This window comes from Scyliorhinus canicula, chromosome 8 (assembly GCF_902713615.1).
Source record: "Scyliorhinus canicula chromosome 8, sScyCan1.1, whole genome shotgun sequence".
NCBI classification, from domain to species: Eukaryota; Metazoa; Chordata; class Chondrichthyes; order Carcharhiniformes; family Scyliorhinidae; genus Scyliorhinus; species Scyliorhinus canicula.
In genome coordinates this window covers 168,139,238-168,160,641 of record NC_052153.1, presented here as the reverse complement: position 1 = coordinate 168,160,641, position 21,404 = coordinate 168,139,238, and the positions used below count along the sequence as shown (strand labels likewise).

The window sequence follows — 21,404 nt, the reverse complement described above, 5'->3', positions numbered from 1 at the left end:
CACAGAAGGCCTTGCCGGCCAGGAGGTCCATGTCCAGCCTCCACGTGGGGCGCTGGGCCCTGCCTGTCTCCAACCTCACATCCATCTTGTGTGGAGCGTGGTCCGAGATAACGATTGCGGAGTACTCCGTTCCCGTGATCCCTGGAAGCTCCGATTTCACCACTGTAAAGAAGTCGATACGGGTGTATACCTTGTGTACTTGTGAGAAGTATGAAAATTCCTTCTCTCCCGGGTGCAGGAACCTCCATGGGTCCACCACCCCCATCTGCTCCATAAATGCTCCTAGTTCCCAGCCGTGCCAGTCTTTTTCCCTGCTCTGGGGTTTGATCGGGTCCTGTACACAGTTCAAGACGCCCCCCCCCCCCCCACGATCAGTCGGTGTGTGTCAAGGTCGGGCATTTCTGCCATGGTCTTCTTTATAAATTCCGTGTTGTCCCAGTTGGGAGCGTACACATTTACCAGTACGACCGGGGCCATTCCAGGACACCGCTGACCATGACGTACCTTCCCCCTGGGTCCGTAACTGTCTTTGTTTCCGTAAACCACGTCTTCTTGCGAATTAATATTGCTACCCCCCGAGCCCTCGTCCCGTATCATGAGTGGTATGTCTGTCGCACCCAGCCCTTTCTTACCAGCAGTCTGTCCTTCTCCCTCAGGTGCATCTCTTGTAGGTAGATTGCGTCTGCTTTTAGGCTTCTTAGGTGGGTGATCTTTTCTCTGGATCTTTTCACCGTGCCATTGAGTCCCCTTACGTTCCAGGTAACAATCTTGGTGGGGGGTTTTTGACCCCCCGGTCCTGTGGGATCACCCATACTTACCTGGTGGACGCGCTCCTGCACTCCAGGGTTTCCCTTTGCTAGTGGGCCGTCCAAAATGGTCGAGGTCGCCGCTCTCACCATGAGGTCGGGTCCCAATGCTTGGGGAATTCCTTTTGTCCAGGGGGCACCCAACATGACCACCAGCTATGTGTACACCACGTGGCTGCGCCCCTGCATTTCAGGGTCTCCCTTCGCCCTGAAGCCCTCCCGAGTGGCTGTTTGGGGCGCCATCTTGGTTCCTCACCCTGCTTCATGTCCGCCGAGGCCTGTGTTTGTGCTGCGTCTCTACCTCACCCTTCTCTTTGCTTCTATTTTGTGCTGTGCTCTCCCCCGACTCCTCTCCCTCCTCCCATAGTCCCCGTCCCCCTGTTCCCCCCCCCCCCGCCCACCGTGTTCTTCCCCCCCTTCTGCCCTGTCCCTCCCACCTCTTTGTGCCAGGCGCTCCCTCTCCCCTGAGAGGCACGCCACGGCCCTCCTTTCTTCCTGCCCTCCCGTGTTGGCCCTCCTCACTAGCACGGTGGCCCCCCTCCCAGTACTTGCCTTGCTCTGGTCCTGTTTTCCATTCCTTTTGCTAGCCCTTGTCCCGCCCTCCTGTCCGCGTTCCTCACCCTCATTTACCTTGCTTTGCTCCCCCCCCCCCCCCCCCATTGCATTGAGAGATGGAACTAGCCTGGGAACGAGTCAGCACAGTCCCGCGCAGTACACCAAACACGTGTGTACAGTTCGTGATCTTATTGTCTCTGTTTGCAGTCTGCCCTCCGCTCTTTGTTCCGATTCTTCCTTTCTTTTCTATCCCCGTTACTTTCATGATGGCCATTGCGGCTGTTCCTCCCCCAGTTTGTTCTCTCTAACGAACTCCTCTGCTGCTGCTGGGGTGTTAAAAAACAATTCCTTCCTCTCAAATGTTACCCAGAGTTTGGCCGGGAATAACATCCCAAATTTCACATTACTTTGTAGAGTGCTGATTTGGCCCTGTTGAATTCAGCCCTTCTTTTGGCCAGGTCCGCCCCAATGTCCTGGTACAGCCTGATGATCTTCCCTTCCCACATGCTCGATTTCGCCTGCCGGGCCCACTTTAGGATTTATTCTCTGTCTTGGAACCTGTGCAGCTTCACATTAATCACTCTGGGCTGCTCCCCGGCTTTGGGCCTGGGTCAGAGCGACCTGCGCGCCCCGTCGCTTTCTGGAGAGTTTGGGAATTTCTCCCTTCCCACTAGCTTGCCCAGCATTTTGGTGACGTAGCTTGCTGGGTCTCTGCCTTCCATCCCCTCTGGCAGACCCACTATTTTAACATTCTGCCGTCTGGACCTATTTTCCTGGTCCTCCACTTTCCCTCTTCGGCTCCCCTGGGTCGTTACCAGCTTTTTCACCTCGGTTTCCTGAGTTACCATCCTGTCGCTCTGGTCCGAGGCGGCTCTCTCCAACCCCTGAATCGTTTTCTCCTGCGCCTCCGCCTTCCTTTCCAGGCCATCGATGGTTCGCTGCATTTTGTCCGTTGTCTCCGCCAGCATCTCCTTCATCATTGTGTGGAGCTCCACCCTGAGTGCCTGTTTATCTCTGTTTTTATCTCCTCCTTTATGGTGTTTATTTCCGTTTTCAGCACGCTTCTCCATTCCTCCCCATGCATGGGGGGGGGGGGGGGGGGGGGAATGGTTGCCGCGTCCTGTTCCTGCTCCGCTGCTCGGCTCGCCTGCTTTCCGCTTCCTGGTTCGCCTGAACCTCCGTCTCGCCCCGTGGAGCCGTTTGCGTGCGCGGCCGCAGCTCCTGCCTTTTTCCTTCGTCTTCGCTGCTGCTCCTTCTTACATCTCGCTGTCCCCCCAATTTATTATTATTCGCAGGCATGTTTCTGTTATGTGCCTTTCTCTTTTTTTCCTGGGATTTGGTGCGAAAAAGAAATTCTTTTTCCCCCCCCCCCAAAGAAAAAGCCGCCAAAGTTTTTTTCTCCTTTTAAAAACTATTTTTTTTTTAATAAAAAGGAATTTTTTTTTAATTTAGAAAGTTTTGTAAAAAAAAAAGTTTTTTAAATTTTCAGGCAAAAAAAAGTTGAATAAAAAATGTTTTTTTTTCTTCTCTCCGTGTTCCGACTTTCAGGCTGTTTCTTGTTGCGATCCCCACTCCTCCTCCGCATGCAGCTGCTCCGCTGGCCGGGACCAGTCTCTCCTCTCCAATGTGAATTCTTAAATCTCTTTCACCTTTTATATATTGTAAAACAACTTTTGCAATCTACTTTTATTTTTTTTAAATAATTTTTATTGGAATATTTTACAGAAAATATAACAACAAACAATGAAATGCAACATAATAACCCCATAATAACTGTAACACCCCCAAGACCGTATCAACGCATGTATCACATCCCCCCCACCCCCCCAAACCCAGTGAACAACAAGGGAACTTAAAAATAAATTTAAATTAAATAAACAAACATAGTCATCGTCCCCACCCCCCCTTCCCCCCCCTTCCCCCCCCCCCTTCCCCCCCTTCCCCCCCCCTCTTCCCCCCCCCTTCCCCCCCCCTCTTCCCCCCCCTCCCCCCCGGGTTGCTGCTGCTGCTGTCCCAGTACCCTATCGTTGAGCCAGAAAGTCGAGGAAAGGTTGCCACCGCCTAAAGAACCCTTGTACCGATCCTCTCAGGGCGAATTTGACCTTCTCTAGCTTAATAAAATCCGCCATGTCATTGACCCAGGTCTCCACGCTTGGGGGCCTCGCATCCTTCCATTGTAGCAAGATCCTTCGCCGGGCTACTAGGGACGCAAAGGCCAGCACACCGGCCTCTTTCGCCTCCTGCACTCCCGGCTCCACCCCAACCCCAAACATCGCAAGTCCCCAGCCTGGCTTGTGCAATCTACTTTTATATTACTAGCCAGCTTGCACTCATATTGATCGTCTCCCCCTTTATTGCTTTTTTAGCTGTCCTCTGCTCGTTTTTAAAGGCTCCCCAATCCTCTGGCTTCCCACTAAGCTTCGCCGCATTGTATGTGTGGTGAATGTAACTCCGTAATTCACACTGTATTCTATATACATGAGACCATGCATTTGTAAGCGCAGTTGCGTTGCCCAACCACTAGGGGGAGTAGCGCTGGGAATGCTTAGGAGTTTGTACAGGGCTCCACCCTTGGCTCCGCCCATGACTCCTCCCCCGGACTGCTGTATAAATACAAATGCTCAGAGCCAGTCGTTCAGTTCATCGAGAGTTCAACGCGGAACAGGCTGGCTCTGTTGTAAGTAGATTAAAACCACTGTTCATATCTTAAAGCACGTGTCTAGTGAATTGATGGTTCTATCAGTATGCTTTTTCTTTTATGCTGTCCCTGACCTTCCCTTGTCAGCCATGCTTGCTTCATCCTCCCCTTAGCATGCTTCCTCCTCCTTGAGATGAATTTCGGCTGTGCCTCCCGAATAACCCCCCAAAACTCCTGCCATTGCTGTTCTGTCGTCCCTGCGAGGCTCCCCTTCCAATCAATCTGGCCAGCTCCTCCCTCATGTCTTTGTAGTTACCTTTATTCAATTGTAATACCGTTGGCAGCTGTGTTGATAAGTGAGCTCAGACATATGGATTAAGAGTAGGCCATTTGGCCCCTCGGGCCCGCTCCATCATTTGGTAAAATCATGGCTGATCTGAATGTTGTAGATGTCTGCCACCATCTGCCTGGAAAATTGCAATTTCCTGCAGCATTGGTTATGGGAGATTTCCAGTAACTCCTATGTTGAGGATATGGATTTGATGATCTTCCTGCCCCTCTTCCCTCACCGTTGGCAACTGACCAAAGTGTTTCAATTCTGCCAACTGTGCTTGTGACTATGCAATATTATATAAATGTACAATCATCTCACTGCTGACAAATTGCTTACTGTTACTAATATTACTCGTTGCTTCCTTCAGCAGAGAAGTAGATCTTAATGGTTTTGAGTCGTTGAGGGAAGGAGTGAGAAAAATGGCTTCTCCCGCTTGTGGCTAACCTGTTTCCTTGTCATTGTGCAGGCTGCTAATCTTATTGAATGTGCCACGGAACTGAAAACAGACAGCTGCATTGGAAGTAATTTTCAAAATCTGGTGAAGTGCTGAGGGCTACTCCATACTGGGTCATTTCCATGTTCATTCGACAGCTTCTTGGCATTCTGCAGTGTGTACAGTGCCTTTTAGACTATTTACACAGTGCTGGTAAAGGCCAGACATCATAGATTGGGGAACAAAGCAGAAAATGCTGGAAACACTCAGTGAGCCAGTTAGCATTTTTCGAGAGGACAGATGAGTTCATGTTTGAAGTGTAGACCCTTCTGCAGAACTGGAAGAAGTTACAGATGAAAAAAAAACAATTAGAAAGGATCAGAGCAAAGGGAAAGGAGGAAGAGGACATAGAATAATCTATAAATTGCTTAAATGGAAAACAGGAGATGGTTAAATGACTGCAGTGATTCCAGGATATCTGGGGAGTTTGTTCTCTTATGCCGTATCGACGTTTCTTGGTGATCTTTCAGCATTGTTTTGGATTTTTCTTTGCCAGAAGTTTTTTTATTCAGGTCATTGATTCTTTTCTAACAACCGTCTGCATTTTAATGAAGCTCGCACATTCAGCGTGTTCCTTGCTACCATTGTCTATGTGCATGCAACTCCTTCGAGTGTTGATAACATCACTGCTGTTCCCACGAAAAGCATATTGATATTTTTGCAAAAACGTTATTTATTCAGATCAAATTGGCAGAATTTTTTTGCTCTTTGTCTCTTTCTAGACATAATTTTGTGCCTCTATAATCACTAGCATACAAAGTCAGATTCATTTGCATTTGTTAGCATATGCTGTGATACACAAAGCATTTCATTGGGGAAGTAGATCGACATAATGGAAACTAGCTTGTCTTAATTTACTACTGGTAGTAATATATGGAGCAAATTTCCATAAATAACTGCTTTTATATGACTGCAGTAGCTATAACCTATAAGTGCCTGGACAATATGGAAGGGACTAAAACTGTATTTTAGTATAATATTTTGATAAGAAATGCTCTCAGTTTGAGAAGGATTACTAGTACAAAATGGGAAATATATAATTCAGTCTATCATTATTAAGTTCCCTTGTTATTTTTCACTCGATTTTCCAACAGTAGTTCATCAAAGAACCACATTTTGCTGGCACTAGTCCTACATTAAGGAAATTCTAATTTGCTAAACTGAATGTAATATTTCTTTAAAAGATGTATTAATCATTAACCGTTTCTTGGCTTTTAGCTTAGTGATTTATATCTGCACTTGTGTGTTTAAAAGTGAGAAAATCAAACCATTTCTAAAAATAAAAGCCTGTTGTTCACCAAGAGGTTTAATGCCTGATTCTGGTTTCCCTTCAGTCGTTGTGTCTGAGTTGATCACCGAGGGGCTAGAGATCACAATGTTTGAGGTAAGATGCTTCAACTTTATTTGATTTGATGCTGCATATCTTGTTTGGGCTTAGGGGCTCGAATTTGAGGATCGGAGTCGGAGTCAGGAAATTTCCCAACTTACAAGATTTGCCTTGAGTAACCCGAAGCACACAATCTTAGCTCAGTGTGGGGAGGATTGATGGTGGGTAGGGGGGCAGGGTGGTGTGGGAGAAGGTGTAGAATAGAGCATGGTTTGCTGAACCGGAAGCCAAGGGTAGGCAGCCATATGAAGGGTAAGTGCCAAGGTTAGAGGACCCACCTCTGTTCTCTGAGACAGTTGTTTTAGAAGCTGTTAGGCCATCCATCCCTCACAACATGGACCCCCACAGCACTACTCGCCTCCGCTTTCCTAACCCACCCGTCCCCCACCCCACGACCCCAGTGGTCCTTTTAGGCCACTTCCACTCACCAGCATCTACCCTCAGCAGATCTCAGGAACCATGTGAAGAGAAAAGGAAATAAACTTCCAACAATCCAATCCAGCTCTCACTCCTACAATCTTGATCATGAAAAGAAATTTTCATAAAGCCCACTTGAAGCTTTTTATGGTTGTGCCGCCCTTTTAAGGAGGCAGGCTCCTTGGACCACATGACTGGCTTGGAGCCAATTGTGCAGTAGCACACGAATCTCAGCCAATAGGAAAGTTATGCGGGACCTGGCAGCAGGGCCATGAGCAGTGTGGGTCAGAGAGCTGAAGTGTTAATATCTATTGTATTGTGTTCCGTGCCTGTTACTTAACTGCCTTTGCCTTCCATCAATAAACTCCTTTGTTAACTATTGCAAGCCTCCACACTTCAAATCTCTTCAAGTGGTTAATCCCTTATATTCAGATCCTACATTAAAAACAGCTCATCCTTTAATAGAGTCTTTAATTTCACCAATGGTGATGGAAGGCCCACGCCATGCTGAAAGCCCGGCGGCTTTGGATACTCAGGGCTGGATTCTCCATCGCGCACAGTCGGTAGCGGAGTTAATAATAATAATCTTTATTAGTGTCACAAGTAGGCTTACATTAACACTGCAATGAGGTTACTGTGAAAATCCTCTCGTCGCCACACTCCGCCACCTGTTAGGATACACTGAGGGAGAATTCAGAATGTCCAAATTACCTAACAGCACATCTTTCGGGACTTGTGGGAGGAAACTGGAGCACCAGGAGGAAACCCATGCAGACGCAGGGAGAACGTACAGGCTCACACAGACAGTGACCCAAGCTGGGAATCGAACCCAGGACCATGGCGGTGTGAAGCAACAGTGCTAACCACTGTGCTATTATGCCGCCCCGATGTGGTGGAGAATCCATCGTCGGGGAAAAACGGGATCGGTGACTGGCGCTGATCCGCTACCGATGCTCCGGTCCCCCGCTGAGGTCCCCCTCAGACCATCCCCCACCAGAGACCTCATAATTAAAGAGAACCCCCAGAGGCCCCCCAATTAAACAGACCCCCCCATCAGAGATCCCCTAATTAAAGAGAACCCCCAGAGGCTCCCTAATAAAAGAAACCCCACCAGAGATCCCCTGAATAAAGAGACCTCCCACAGACCCCCTAAATAACGAAACCTCCCATAGACCCCCTAATTAAAGAGACCTCCCACAGACCCCGAAATAACGAGACCTTCCACAGACCCCTAAATAAAGAGACCTCCCACAGACCCCCTAAATAAAGAGACCCCCCAGGGAGTCCCCTAATTAATGTGCCCCCCCCACCCCGACCCAACTCCCCCAGAAGGGAGACTCCTGTCTGGAAGCACCCCAGAAGGAACATTCCTAACTGGAAGCTGAGGAGTAGTCTAGACAGAGGAGCAACACCAGGCATACGTAAAAATGAGGGGCGGAATTCCCCGCCGGGTCGGGGAGAATTTCGCCCAAGGTACCAATCTGGTGAAGCGACAAAGCAGGACTACTTGCATGCCAACCAGAATATCAGTAAGTAATAGATTTAAGCAATCCTGCAACCAATGGATAAGATCTTAAATGAAATGAAAATCGCTTATTGTCACAAGTAGGCTTCAAATGAAGTTACTGTGAAAAGCCCCTAGTCGCCACATTCCGGCGCCTGTTCGGGGAGGCTAGTACAGGAATTGAACCGTGCTGCTGGCCTGCCTTTGTCTGCTTTAAAAGTCAGCTATTTAGCCCTGTGCTAAACCAGCCCCTGAACTCTGCTGTCATGACACTTCCAGCCGTGCATAGTGTTGGACAATTAAACAACTCACTGGAGGAGGAGGCTCCCCAAATGTCCCCATTGAAAATTATGAAAGAGCCCAGCACACAAGCGCAAAAGATAAGGCAGACGTGTTTGGAACAGTCTTCAGCTGGAAGTACCAAGTGGATGATCCAGCTCAGCCTCCTCCGGAGGTCCCCATCATCACAAATGCCAGCCAATTTGATTCACTCCACATGATATCAAGATGCACTGGACACTGCAAAGGCTATGGACCCTGACAATATTCCAGCAACGGTACTGAAAGCTGATGCTCCAACCAAGCCATAACTCTAGACAAGCTGTTCCGGTTCAGCTACACCACTGGCATCTACCTGGAAATGTGAAAATTACCCAGGTATATCCTGTCTAGAAAACGTAGGACAAATCCAACCCGACCATTTCCTACCCCATCACTCTATTCTCAAACATCAGCAAAGTGATGGAAAATGTTGTCGATTGTGCTATCAAACAACACCTTACTCAACAACAACCTGCTCACTAGCAATCTGTTTGCAGTCTGTCAGGACTACTGAGATCCTGACCAGATTGCAGGCTTGGTTCAAACGTGGACAAAAGAGCTGAACTCAAGAGGTGACGTTAGAGCGGCTGCCCTTTGCATCACGTCAGCATTTGACCAAGTATGGCATCAAGGAGCCCGAGCAAAACTGGAGTCAATGGGAATCAGGGAGCAAAGGTTTGGCGGTTGGAGTCATACCTAGCACAAAAGAAGATGGTTGTGGTTGGCGGTCAATCATTTCTATCCCAGGACATCACAGCAGGAGTTCCTCAGGGTAGTGTCCTAGGCTCAATCATCTTCAACTGGTTCATCAATGACCTTCGTTCCAATATAAAGTCAGAAGTGGGGATGTTCACTGATGATTGCACAATTCTCAGCACCATTCATGACTTCTTAGATAATTAAACAGTCCGTGTCCAAATGTAGCAAGACCTGGACAATATCCAGTCTTGGACTGATGAGTGGCAATTGGCATTCATACCAAACAAGTGTCAGGCTATGACCATCTCCAACGAGAGACAATCTAACCATCTTCACTTCACATTCAATGGCATTACCATCACTGAATTCCCCCATTATTGACATCCTGGGGGCTTACCATTGACCAGAAACTGAGCTGGACCAGCCACATAAATACTGTGGCTACAAGAGCAAGTCAGAGGTTGGGAAATCTGCAGAGAGTGACTCATCTGCTGACTCCCCAAGCTTATCCACCATTTAGACAGCACCTTCCAAACCCCGACCTCCAGCATTTAGTTGGACAAGGGCAGTAGAAGCATGGGAATATCACCACCTGCAGCTTCCCTTCAAGTCACTCACCATCCTTACTTGGAACTATATCACCGTTCCTTCACTGTAGCTGGAATCCTGGAACTCCCTCCCTAACAGTGCTGTGGATGTACTTACACCACATGGATCTCAGTGAATCAAGAAATAGACTCACCACTCTCAAGGGTAATTAGGGATGGACAATAAATGCTGTCCTGGCCAGTGACGCTCAAATTCCGTGAAGGAATATAAAGAAAACTGAAGAGAAAGGCTACAGCTTAGCTATTTTATTTTAATAATTTAGCATTTGGACCCAATTTAACAATTTTTTTTTGCGGTCCTCTAGCCAAAACAAAATAGGTCCATTGGCTCCATTTGATCCACCTCAGAATAAATCTGTGGGTTTGTTAGCATTTCATGAAATATGCACATATCAAGTTTCATTATTGAAACAGAAATCAGATCGTGGCCTTGGAAATGAACAATATAGATTTATGTTTTTAATAAAAATAGAGTAAAGTAGGTGATTAATTATATGTGAGTCATTGCTGCTAGTTTCCCTTTGTCCCAGTTAAGTCTGTCCGCCCTTTTTATGTGCATGCTTAGATATATTAGACTTCAATATCCAGCTCGCCACTCCACATAGCAAGGTTTAACAGCAGTAAATTAAACATAGATTTCAATTAGGTGTAGCGTGATTAATTGGGCAGTTTTAACGTTTCATATGCATGTTTAGGCCACTGACTGTGATGTCGGGAAGAATGGCATTATTACATTCCGCGTTGTGGAAGTCACGTTTTCTCCAGCAGATGCGCCATCACTAAACAGAACAGCAGAAGAGTCTTTCTATATTCAAACTTCTTTAAACAGCAATTATAGATGGGAGGGCAGTCTACGGTAGGTAACATTGAACTTGGATTTCTGTCATTATCAATGAATCTGTGGAACAATGATGGGTGAAAATTACATTCTGTGATATTGATATAAGAGTTTATCAGCCCAGATTTTTGACCCTCCCTTGCCATCCCTGCCTCTCTCCACCCCATGCCCGACGAGAATGGGCAGGCAGATGGTTTCAAGCATCAACAGCACGGTTCCCACTCGAGCTGCATTATGTACATGCGCTGTGACAGCTGCGACATGTTTCAGAGAGCCTTGTTCAAATTCAAGGTTCAGGGCTCAATACATTGGTCTTGATATCAACAACCTCCCACCCACCCGCAACCTGGGCAGGAGAGGGTCAGTGGGCTTATGGGTTATGGATTTAAATATTGGGATGGTGTCCCAAAACTGCTGAGTTCCTCGGCCGCTTCGACCTCCTTCACTGCTCTCGTCTGACCCTCATTTCAGAGCCAATGTGACTGGCAGCAGTGGTGTTGGCATCTAGTGGCAATCCCACCAAGGAAACCAGCGGTGTGGAGCAGCAACCCCAGAAGAGGTCTGAAAAGTTTCTTGTATTACTTTGTATTCCTGTGATACAGTAGGAGCAGGAGTGCCCCTATGAACTGCCCAAAGGGTTCCTTGGGCCTTTCCTGATTGCAGTCACATCACACCGTCTCTTTTACCTACTTTGCCTGGGACCATGCCCACAGTTCACTTGCTGGAGCTCTACATCACTTTCAAATTACTGCCAACATCATTGAAGCAGGTTTTTAAGGGCTGCAGTCCACCCAATTTAGATAAGGCCCAAGAGTTAAAAAGGCCAGGGCCTCATGTCACCACTTTCTCAGTTACAATCAGGGCTTTCATGAATTTGTCAGAAATGTCTTTGTTTTCTCTTTTAATTGATACCAGCCATACACTCTGTTAGAAAAGCAGCCGAATAAATTTAATGTGAGGGCATTAATTATCCCTAAGCCAATACTGCATGGTGCATTATTGTATAGTTGGATTAAAGTGTCAGTGATCATTCAACTGTCTCAGTTGTGTTCATGATGTACATGCAATATCCTTCAACAAATCTGTCCCAAAATCCACGTTATAAAGTTGGTTGACAGAGATTTGTTCATTGCCTGTTGCCTAATTTGAACATTTATTGTTGTAAGGCAAATTCAAAATGCAACGCAAGAGATGAAGATTGCCAGTGAAAGGGCAGCTAAGCAATGCTTCATCTTTGGACAATTAAGTATGCGCCATCTTACTTTCCTGCTTCTCCTGAAAGTGGCCGGTTGAATCTGCTGAACGATGTTGACAATGATTTCTTGTTAACGAACCTGTGCAGCACAAGGAGCTCCATTTCAGAGTCGTCGAACTGGAGGCTGAACTGCAGACATTGCAACATATCAGAGAGGGGAAAGATTTCCTGGATGCTGTATACCAGGAGGCAATGGCATAGTGGGATTGTCAATGGACTTGTAAACCAGCGACCCAGAGTAATGCTCTGGGTACCCAGGTTCAATCCTGTCACAGTAATCCTGTCACTGCAGGTGGTGAAATTTGAACTAAATAAAAATCTGGAATTAAAAATCTGATGACGACCATAAACCCCATTTGGTTCACTGCTGTCCTTCAGGGAAGGAAATCTGCCATCCTTACCTGGTCTGGCCTACATGTGACTCCAGACCCACAGCAATGCGGTTGACTCATAACTGCCCCCTCAAGGGCAATTACCAATAGGCAATAAATGCTGGCATAGCCTGCGACGCCCACGTCCCCGGAACAAATTTTTAAATAACTTAGAATAGAGACTTCTGATTGGGTCAGTGGTCAGGGACAGCAGGCTGTTTTTAAAAATTTGTTTTTGGGATGTGGGTACCGCTGGCTGGGCCAGTATTTGTTGCCCATCCCGAATTGCCCTTGAACTGAGTGGCTTGCTAGGCCATTTCAGAGGGGGGCAGTTTAAGTCGATGGCATTGCTGTGTGGCATAGGAAGCCATCCAGGTGGAAGGAGCAGAAAGGAATGTTGTGGTTCCAGGGGACAGTACAGGGAGGGGGATTGACACTGTTCTCTGGAGCAAAGAGCGAGAGTCCAGATGGCTGCATTGACCTCCTGGTGCCAGGGCACAAATAGAAATAAATATCTACAATCTGATCCCTGTTTCAGACATGGCTGCAGGATGATAAAGATTGGGACCTGACTATTGAAGAGTATGTGACATTTTAGGAAGAACAGGAAGCGAGGTAAAGGTGGAAGGGTGGCTCTGTTAATTAATGATGACATTAACACATTAGAGAGGGATGACCTAAGTTCAGAGCACCAGGAAGTAGAACTGGTTTGAGTAGAGATGAAAATGTATAAAGACGAGATGTCACTTTGAGGAGTGGTGGTCAGGCGCCCTAACTGTGACCTTACGGTAGGACGGGGTATAAAGGAATAAATAATGGGAGCTTATCACAAAGGTACTGCCAACCCTTTTTTGGGCAGCACAGTAGCACAAGTGGCTAGCACTGTGACTTCACGGTGCCAGGGTCCCATGTTCGATTCCCCACTGTCTGTAAGGAGTCTGCACGTTCTCCCCCTGTCTGCGTGGCTTTCCTCCGGGTGCTCCGGTTTCCTCCCACAGTCCAAAGAAGTGCAGGTTAGGTGGATTGGCCATGATAAATTGCCCTTAGTGTCCAAAACGGTTCAGAGGGGTTATTGGGTTACGGGGATAGGGTGGAAGTGAGGGCTTAAGTGGGTCGGTGCAGACTCAATGGGCCGAATGGCCTCCTTCTGCACTATATGTTCTATGTTCTAATAATTACGGGGAACTTTCACCTGCATGTGGACTGGGAGAATCAGATGGTCAAAGGTAGCCTAGATGAGGAATTCAAGATAGTTTCTTGGAACAGCACGTTCTGGGACCAACCAGAGAGCAAGTTATAATGTCACTGGCATTGTGCAGTGAGATAGGATTAATTAATGACCGCGTAGTGAAGGTACCACAAAGTAGGAGTAAGCATAATGTGATTGAATTTTACATTTAGCTTGAAGGAGAGAGCAGTGGGTCAAAGTCTTGTATTTTAAGCTTCAATTAAGGCATGAAATAAGGCATAGCTAGCTAAAGTGAAGTGGCAAATTAGGTTCAGGGATAGGTCCATAGAGTTGCCGTGGCATACTTCGGAATACACAAAATACACACATTCCAATGCGAAAGAAAGATTCCAAGAGGAGGACCCACTGACTGTGGACAACTAAAACAATCAAGGATAGCATAACTCTTGAAGAAAAAGCATAGAATGGCACAAATAAGGGTGGCAGGTCACAAGACATAACAATATAAAAACAGCAAAAATTGATAAGAAAGGAAAATTAAAGGATGAGAGTGGGATAGCTAGAAATATAAAGAGTTAACAAATTAGCTTTGGTCCTTTAGACAGTGAGCCTGGGGAATTGATAATAGAAAATAAGGAGATGACAGATGAATTGGGCAGGTATCATCAGTCTTCACTGTAGAGGATACAAGTAACATCCCAGAAAATGCTGTAAATGAAGAAATGGAATGGAGAGAGGAACTCACAAAAATTACAATCATCAGGGATGCGGTACTGAGAAAATTGTTGGAGCTCTGGATTGACAGTACTCCAGGTGCAGTCTCACCAATGCCTTATACAGTGGAATCAACACTTCCCCACTTTTATACTCTATCCCTTTAGCTATAAAGGTCAGAATTCCACTGGCGTTCCTTATTACCTACTGTACCTGCAGATTAGTTTTCTGAGATTCTTGCACGAGGACACCCAGATCCCTCTGCACCGAAGCACTCTGAAGTTTCCCTCCATTTAGATAATAAATTGCTTTTCCATTTCTCCGACCGAAATGGATAATCACACTTATCCACTTTAAACTCCATCTGCCAAACTTTGGCCACTCATGTAACCTATCTATATCTATTGGTAAATTTCTTATTTTCACATTGCAATTTAGTATTCCATCTATTTTAGTGTCATCTGAACATTTGGCTATGGAACCTTCTACCCCTACATCCTAGTTGTTAATGTAAATAGTTGGAGCCCGATGACTGAACCCTGTGCATCCCACTAGTTACAACTTCCCAACCAGAAAAAGATCCATTTATCCTGACTCTCTGCTTTCTGGTTAGCCAGTCTTCTATCTAAGCTAATAAATTAATCCTAATCCTATGTGATCTTACCTTGTGTACTACACCTCAAGGACTGCAGCGGTTCAAGACGGCAACTCACCACCACCTTCTGAAGGGCAACTAGGGATGGGCAATAAACGCTGGCCTAACCAGCGGCGGCGGCTCACCATTGAATGCCGGTGGGATCTTCAGGTCCTGCCAGTGTCTATGCCGTTTTGTATAGCTCGCCCATTCTTCCAGGTGGGGTCTCCTTCGGCAGGACTGGGAGGACCCACTAGTGGGAAGGATCAGGAAATCCTGCCCGTGCACATCTTAGAAGCAACAGCATTAGAGATAGCTTCCTGCTTCTGCCGGTGATGGTTCTATTCGGTGCTGTACTGGCTTTCTGCAGTAGATGTCACTGGAGACTCGCTTACATCCTGTTGCAGTGAGTTCCACAATCTTAACCACTCTCTGCTCAAAGCAATTTAAAGCAATTTCTCTTTATTTGCCGATTGGATGTATGGGCCGGGATTCTCCTAATCGACGGCTAAGTGTTGATGCCAGCGTGAACAGTGGAGCGTTTCACGGCGGCGTCAACAGGCGTCACCACTGGCCCAGCGATTCACTTACCTGAAGGTGGCCAGCATGGCGCCGGAGTGCTCCGCACAGCTCCGGCTGCCGATACGGGGCCCTGCACTTCTGGCCGCGGCCCCGCGCACGTGGCGGATCCACACAGCAAGTCGACCCCAACAAAATATATTCCCTCCCCCACCGAGATCGCGCGCGCCCGCCAATCAGTGGCCCTCGATCGGAACCCTGGCTGTCCTGGAGGACCCCCCCCCACCCCCAGCAGTGACGGATCCTCCCACCTCCCACCAGGGCGGCCGCCACTCCGAGTGCCTGCCGATTGGAACCATGTTAGAACCACGCCGGCGGGAACCCAGCCAGCTGCCAGCGGAGAATTGCCACGGGGGCCTCTTTCAATGGCCCCCGACCGGCGCCGTGTCAACCAAGCTCGCACGACTGGTGGCGATTCTCCAGTCCGTGAAGAATCGCGGGAAGGCGTCGGACCCGATCGCGGGTCTGAGGCCCCATTCTCCGCCCCCACACTGAGCCCAATTTTGGCGCAAAGGGTCAGAGAATCCCGGTCCTGGTCTTTCTGTAGTACAGCAATCCAAGATGATTCACAAGAGTGTTAGCTAACAAAAATATAGTCACATAAGGATAGGTCATGAAATAAGCAGTTATAAGGAACCCCATTAAGGAGGAGCGATAGAGACCTGTGGGCTGGATTCTCCGCCCCGGCATGACACATTTCGATTTCACCCCGCCGGCGGGATGCTCCGTTACGCCGGCGGGATGCTCCGTTACGCCGGCCGGTCAATGTGGGGCAGCCCCACACAGTCGGGAAACCCCGAGGCTGCCGGCAAAACGGAGCATCCCGCTCACGGAGAATCCAGCCCAAGGAGAAGCTCAGGGGAGAGAAATCCCGAGGTTCGGGCAGCTGAAGAAATGGCCGCCAATGGTGGAACAAGGTGATGTGTGAAAGGCCAGAGAGTAACTACAAGAACTGATAGAGTGTATCCAAAATCAGAACACAGTCTTAGCAATTACCTGTGATGTTGTTTTATTTTAAGAATAAGAAATTATTTGCACTTTACACGGAAGGGAAGCTGGAAAGTAAAAGTTGCTGCTATTGATGGAGGATTTCCCAACAACACTGTTCATCATCTATTAGAAGTAAGTTTCAATTTTACTGCAATGCTTTCCCAGTACTCTTTAGCATTTTGAATTTGGGACTAGAAAGCATAATACAGCAGATGATGTGTGTTCAGAATGATGGGGAAACTTTCTTTGGCGACTGTGTGTGACGATATTAGAAGTGTGTTAATAAAGATTTCTTCTGCTTGATATTTCTTTTAAAGTTGTAAATGCCTTCCTTACATTTTTATATGCAGAGACTATACATCCACAACTCCTCAATCCCCATAACTGACCTCAGCACTGATCCCCATACCAACTCCCCCCCCAAAGGAGTGCTCACAGAATGTGAAGAACCCAAGAGACTGCCCATGTAACTAGGGGCATATTTCAGGCACCCACTTGGCCCACCCCTACTTATCATCTATTTTTAAGGTGGAGGTGGATAGATTCTTGTTGGGCAAGAGCATCAAAGGTGATCAGGGTAGATGAGGGGCGGGATTCTCCAACCCGCCACGGGGTCGCAGAATCCCGGGGGGCGGCGTGAATCCTGCCCTGCCGCCCTGACACTGGCTGCCGTATTCTCCCGCGCCATTTTCGGGCATGGGTGGGGTTCACACCATGCCGGTCGGGAGCCGTTGGCAGCGGCCCCACCCCGGCGATTCTCCAGGCATCGATGGGCCGAGCAGCCGTCCATATTTGGCCAGTCCTGCCGGCGTGAATCACTCAACTCACGTATCGGCGGGACCTGGCAGGTAAGTTGGCGGGGGTGGTCCTCGGGGGGGAGTGCGGGGGGATCCGACCCCGGTGGGGCCCCCCACGGTGTGGCCTGGCCTGCGATCGGGGCCCACCGATCTGCGGGCAGGCTTGTTCCATGGCGGCACTCTTTTCTTCTGTGTCGGCCCCTGTAGGGCTCCGCCATGGCTGGCGCGGAGAAGAGAACCCCCCGCGCATACACCAAAATGCACCGGCCGGGCTGTGCATGCGCGGAATCACGGCAGCGGTTCCGCGCATGCGTGAGATCACGCCGGCCCTTCGCCGCATGCATGGACTCGCGCCGTCACTTTGGTGGCAGCTGGAGCGGCGCCAACCCCTCCGGCGTCCATCTAGCCCCTGAATGTGCAGAGAATTCCACACTTTCGGGGGCTGTTGGCGCCGGAGTGGTTGGCGCCGGTTCTCCCACCATTGGGGACGTGGTCCCCAGAAGGGAGAATCCCAGCTGAGGAATGTGGAATTCAATACAAACTGGTCAGCCATGGTCTTGTTGAATAATGGAGCAGGCCCGAGGGGCCGAATGGCCTAATTCTGTTGCTATTTCCTATATTTGTGTGTTACCCCTCAGTGGCACCATCCAAAAACACATCAGGCTCGACAAATACATTGACAGCACCCTCACACCAACACCCCCCCATCTCACTATTTTGTCATGCTGCGTGTCTGATGCTCAGTCCTGAGTGAACAGAAACTTCCTCCAACTAAATATTGGAAAGAGAAAAGAACTTTACTGAGCACCTTCGGTCTGTGCACATGACCTTCCCGTTGCTTGCCATTTTAACAAAAGACCCTGCTCCCATGCCCACATGTCTGTCCTTGGCCTGCTGCAATGTTCCAGTTAAGCTCAACGCAAACTGGAGCAACAATATCTCATCTTCCGGTTAGGCACTGATGCAACCATCAATTCACGCGAAACAGAGTGTAGATGTAAACTGTGGCTTTAATCGACTCGAACAGTGCCTGCCTGAGACTGCTCTGCTAGTGAGAGCTGCCTACAGGGCTGCTGCTCTTTATACAAAAAGAACAAAGAACAAAGAAAATTACAGCACAGGAACAGGCCCTTCGGCCCTCCCAGCCTGCGCTGATCCAGATCCTTTATCTAAACCTGTTGCCTATTTTCCAAGGTCTACTTCTCTCTGTTCCCCACCCGTTCATATATCTGTCCTTAAGGGGCGGAGCCAGGGGCGGAGCCCACAAAGGCACCAACATGATACATCACAGGTAATACCTTACAATGGTCCATAGGTGGAGCCCTCATGGGCAACAGCGTGGTACAGTTACATATATGGTGAATGGTTACTGCAATACGTTCACCACAGGCACGCTACAGCCTTCTGGCCTCAACGTCGAATTCGACAACTTCAGATGATTAGCTCTACCCCATCTCAACCCCTTTGTTTTCATCCCATTTCATTTTAACTGTCTTTTACCATTTCTTTCTTTCTTGTCAGAGCTTTGACAAAGGGGCATCTGGACTCGAAACGTTAGCTCTTTTCTCTCCCTACAGATGCTGCCAGACCTGTTGAGATTTTCCAGCATTTTCTCTTCTGTTTCAGATTCCAGCATCCGCAGTAATTTGCTGTAATCACTTTTTAAATATTGGAAAGGTTGGTTTTCACTCCCACCACAAACTCCATTCCTTTTTTTATATAAATATTTTTATTCTCCTCCTTTTTCACATTTTCTCCCGAATTTACACCCACCAACAATAAACAATAATCAGCAACAGATATGTCAATCCCCATATCAATAACAACGATCCCATCCTCCCACCAAACCCCAAACATCACCCCGCATGTTTACATAAACAAATGACAAAAAGTAATCAGGGATTACCCATAGTCACCCTTAATACACACAGCCCACCTCCCCCCTAACCCCCCCACCCATCTCCCCCAACTAATGTTCAATGTTATCCAGTTCTTGAAAGTGCATAATAAATAATGCCCATGACTTGTAGAACCTCTCCGAGCTTCCCCTCAGTTTGAACTTAAACTTCTCAAGGGTCAAGTATTCCAAGAGGTCCCCCCCGCCACGCCAGGGCACAGGGTGGAGAGGCTGCTCTCCATCCCAGCAGGATCTGCCTTCAGGCAATTAGCGAGGCACCCGTTTCCAACCCTAGCTGGTCTGACACCCTGAATATGGCCTCCCGGGGACCCGGGTCCAGTTTCACGTGCACCACCTTGGAAATTACCCTAAAAACCTCCTTCCCGTACTCCTCTAGCTTTGGACAGGACCAAAACATATGAACGTGATTAGTCCCCCCCCCGCCCCCTGCATCACTCACGCACATCTTCTACTCCTTCAAAGAATCGGCTCATCCTCGCCTTCGTGAGGTGTGCTCTGTACACCATCTTCAGCTGTGTCAGCCCCAAACTCGCACATGAGATGGAGGCATTTACTCTCAGGATCACCTCACACCAGAACCCCTCCTCCAGATCCTCTCCCAACTCTTCCTCCCACTTTGCTTTGATCCCTTCCAGTGGTGCCTTATCCTCTTCCAAAATAGTTCCGTACACCACTGACACAACCCCCTTCTCCAGTCCCCCTGTCATCAGCACCTCCTCCAGCAATGTGGAGGCCGGCTCCACCGGGAAGCTCTGTATCTCCTTCCTGGCAAAATCTCGAACCTGCATGTATCTAAACATTTCCCCCTGCTCCAGCCAATACTTCGCTTCCAGCTGCCTCAATCCTGCAAACCGACCCCCAAGAAACAAATCTTTTAGCATCTTAATCTCCTTCTGTTCCCATTTCCAAAAACTTCCATCCCACTTCTCTGGCTCAAATCTGTGGTTCCCCCGAATCGGCATTTCCCTTGACCCTGCCCCCAACCCGAAGTGTTGGCGAAACTGCCTCCAGATTTTCAATGAAGCTATTATTACCGGACTCCCTGAGTATTTCCGCAGAGCTATCGGGAGCGGTGCTGTTGCTAGTGCTTTCAGTCCCGACCCCCTGCACAAACTCTCCTCCATTCTGACCCACTGAGAATCAACCCCTCTGACCCAGCTCCGCACCTTCTCCACATTCGCCGCCCAGGAGTAATACATCAGGTTCGGGAGACCCAAACCCCCTACCTGCCTTCCCCTCTGTAGCAGCACCTTTCTCACTCTGGCCACCTTCCCTCCCCATATGAACGAGGTAATCCTTCCCTCAATCTCCCTGAATAAAGCCTTTGGTAGGAAAATTGGCAGGCATTGAAAAATAAACAGAAATCGCGGCAACACATTCATTTTAACCGCCTGTACCCGACCCGCCAGTGACAAAGGGAGACCATCCCATCTTGCCAGATCAGCCTTCACTCTCCCCACCAAACTGGTGATATTGTACCTGCGAAGCCTCCCCCACTCCTAGGCAACCTGCACCCCCAGATCCCTGCCCTAGGGAATGGCAGCCCCCCCACCCCTGCCCTCGCCCCCGGCCGAGACACCACAAAATACTCACTCTTGTCCAGGTCCAGGTTGTACCCTGAAAAAGACCCAAATACTCGCAGTAGCTCCAATATTCCTCCTATCAATGCACTCGGTTCCGACACATACAGCAGCAAGTCATCGGCATGTAAAGACACCCTATGCTCCATCCCCCTCCCACACTATTCCTTTCCATGCTCCCGAACTTCTTAATGCGATGGCCAACGGCTCAATCGCGAGTGCAAACAGCAGGGGAGACATAGAACATCCCTGCCTCGTCCCACGGTGGAGAGAAAAGTATCTCGAGCTGATATTATTTGTGCAAACACTCGCCTTCAGCTCCTTATATAATAGCTTTACCCCGTTCACAAATCTTGGTCCCAATCCCAAACCACTCCAGAACTGCCATCAGGTACCCCCATTCTACCCGGTCAAACGCCTTCTCGGCGTCCAATGCCACAACCACCTCTGTTTCCTTCCCTTCCGCCGGTGCCATAACGACGTTCAAATCCCTCCTAATGTTCGAAAACAGCTGCCTCCCTTTCACGAACCCCGTCTGATCCTCACCTATCATCTTCGGGAGACACTCCTCCAGCCTACCCGCCAGTATCTTCGCCAATACTTTTGCGTCCACATTCAGAAGTGATATAGGCCTGTACGACCCACACTCCGTCGGATCCTTATCTTTTTTCAGCAACAGTGAAATCGATGCCTGCCCCAAGGTTTGCGGCAGCACCCCCTTCCCTAATGCCTCTTCAAACATCTCCACCATCAGGGGTGCCAACTTATCCTTGAATT

General features: G+C 48.5%; 1 protein-coding gene across 10 annotated transcripts in view; it reads left to right on the top strand.

Annotated features, from left to right (window-relative positions):
• The window catches only part of LOC119970680 (cadherin-related family member 2-like), a 257,761-nt gene that overhangs the window by 133,764 nt on the left and 102,593 nt on the right, over positions 1 to 21,404 (top strand). For all 10 annotated transcript variants that reach the window (XM_038805691.1, XM_038805693.1, XM_038805688.1 and 7 more), the window contains 3 exons: positions 6,161 to 6,210; positions 10,458 to 10,618; positions 16,362 to 16,464. In XM_038805691.1, coding sequence (XP_038661619.1) covers positions 6,161 to 6,210; positions 10,458 to 10,618; positions 16,362 to 16,464 — 314 coding nt within the window. The remainder of the gene's footprint in view (positions 1 to 6,160; positions 6,211 to 10,457; positions 10,619 to 16,361; positions 16,465 to 21,404) is intronic.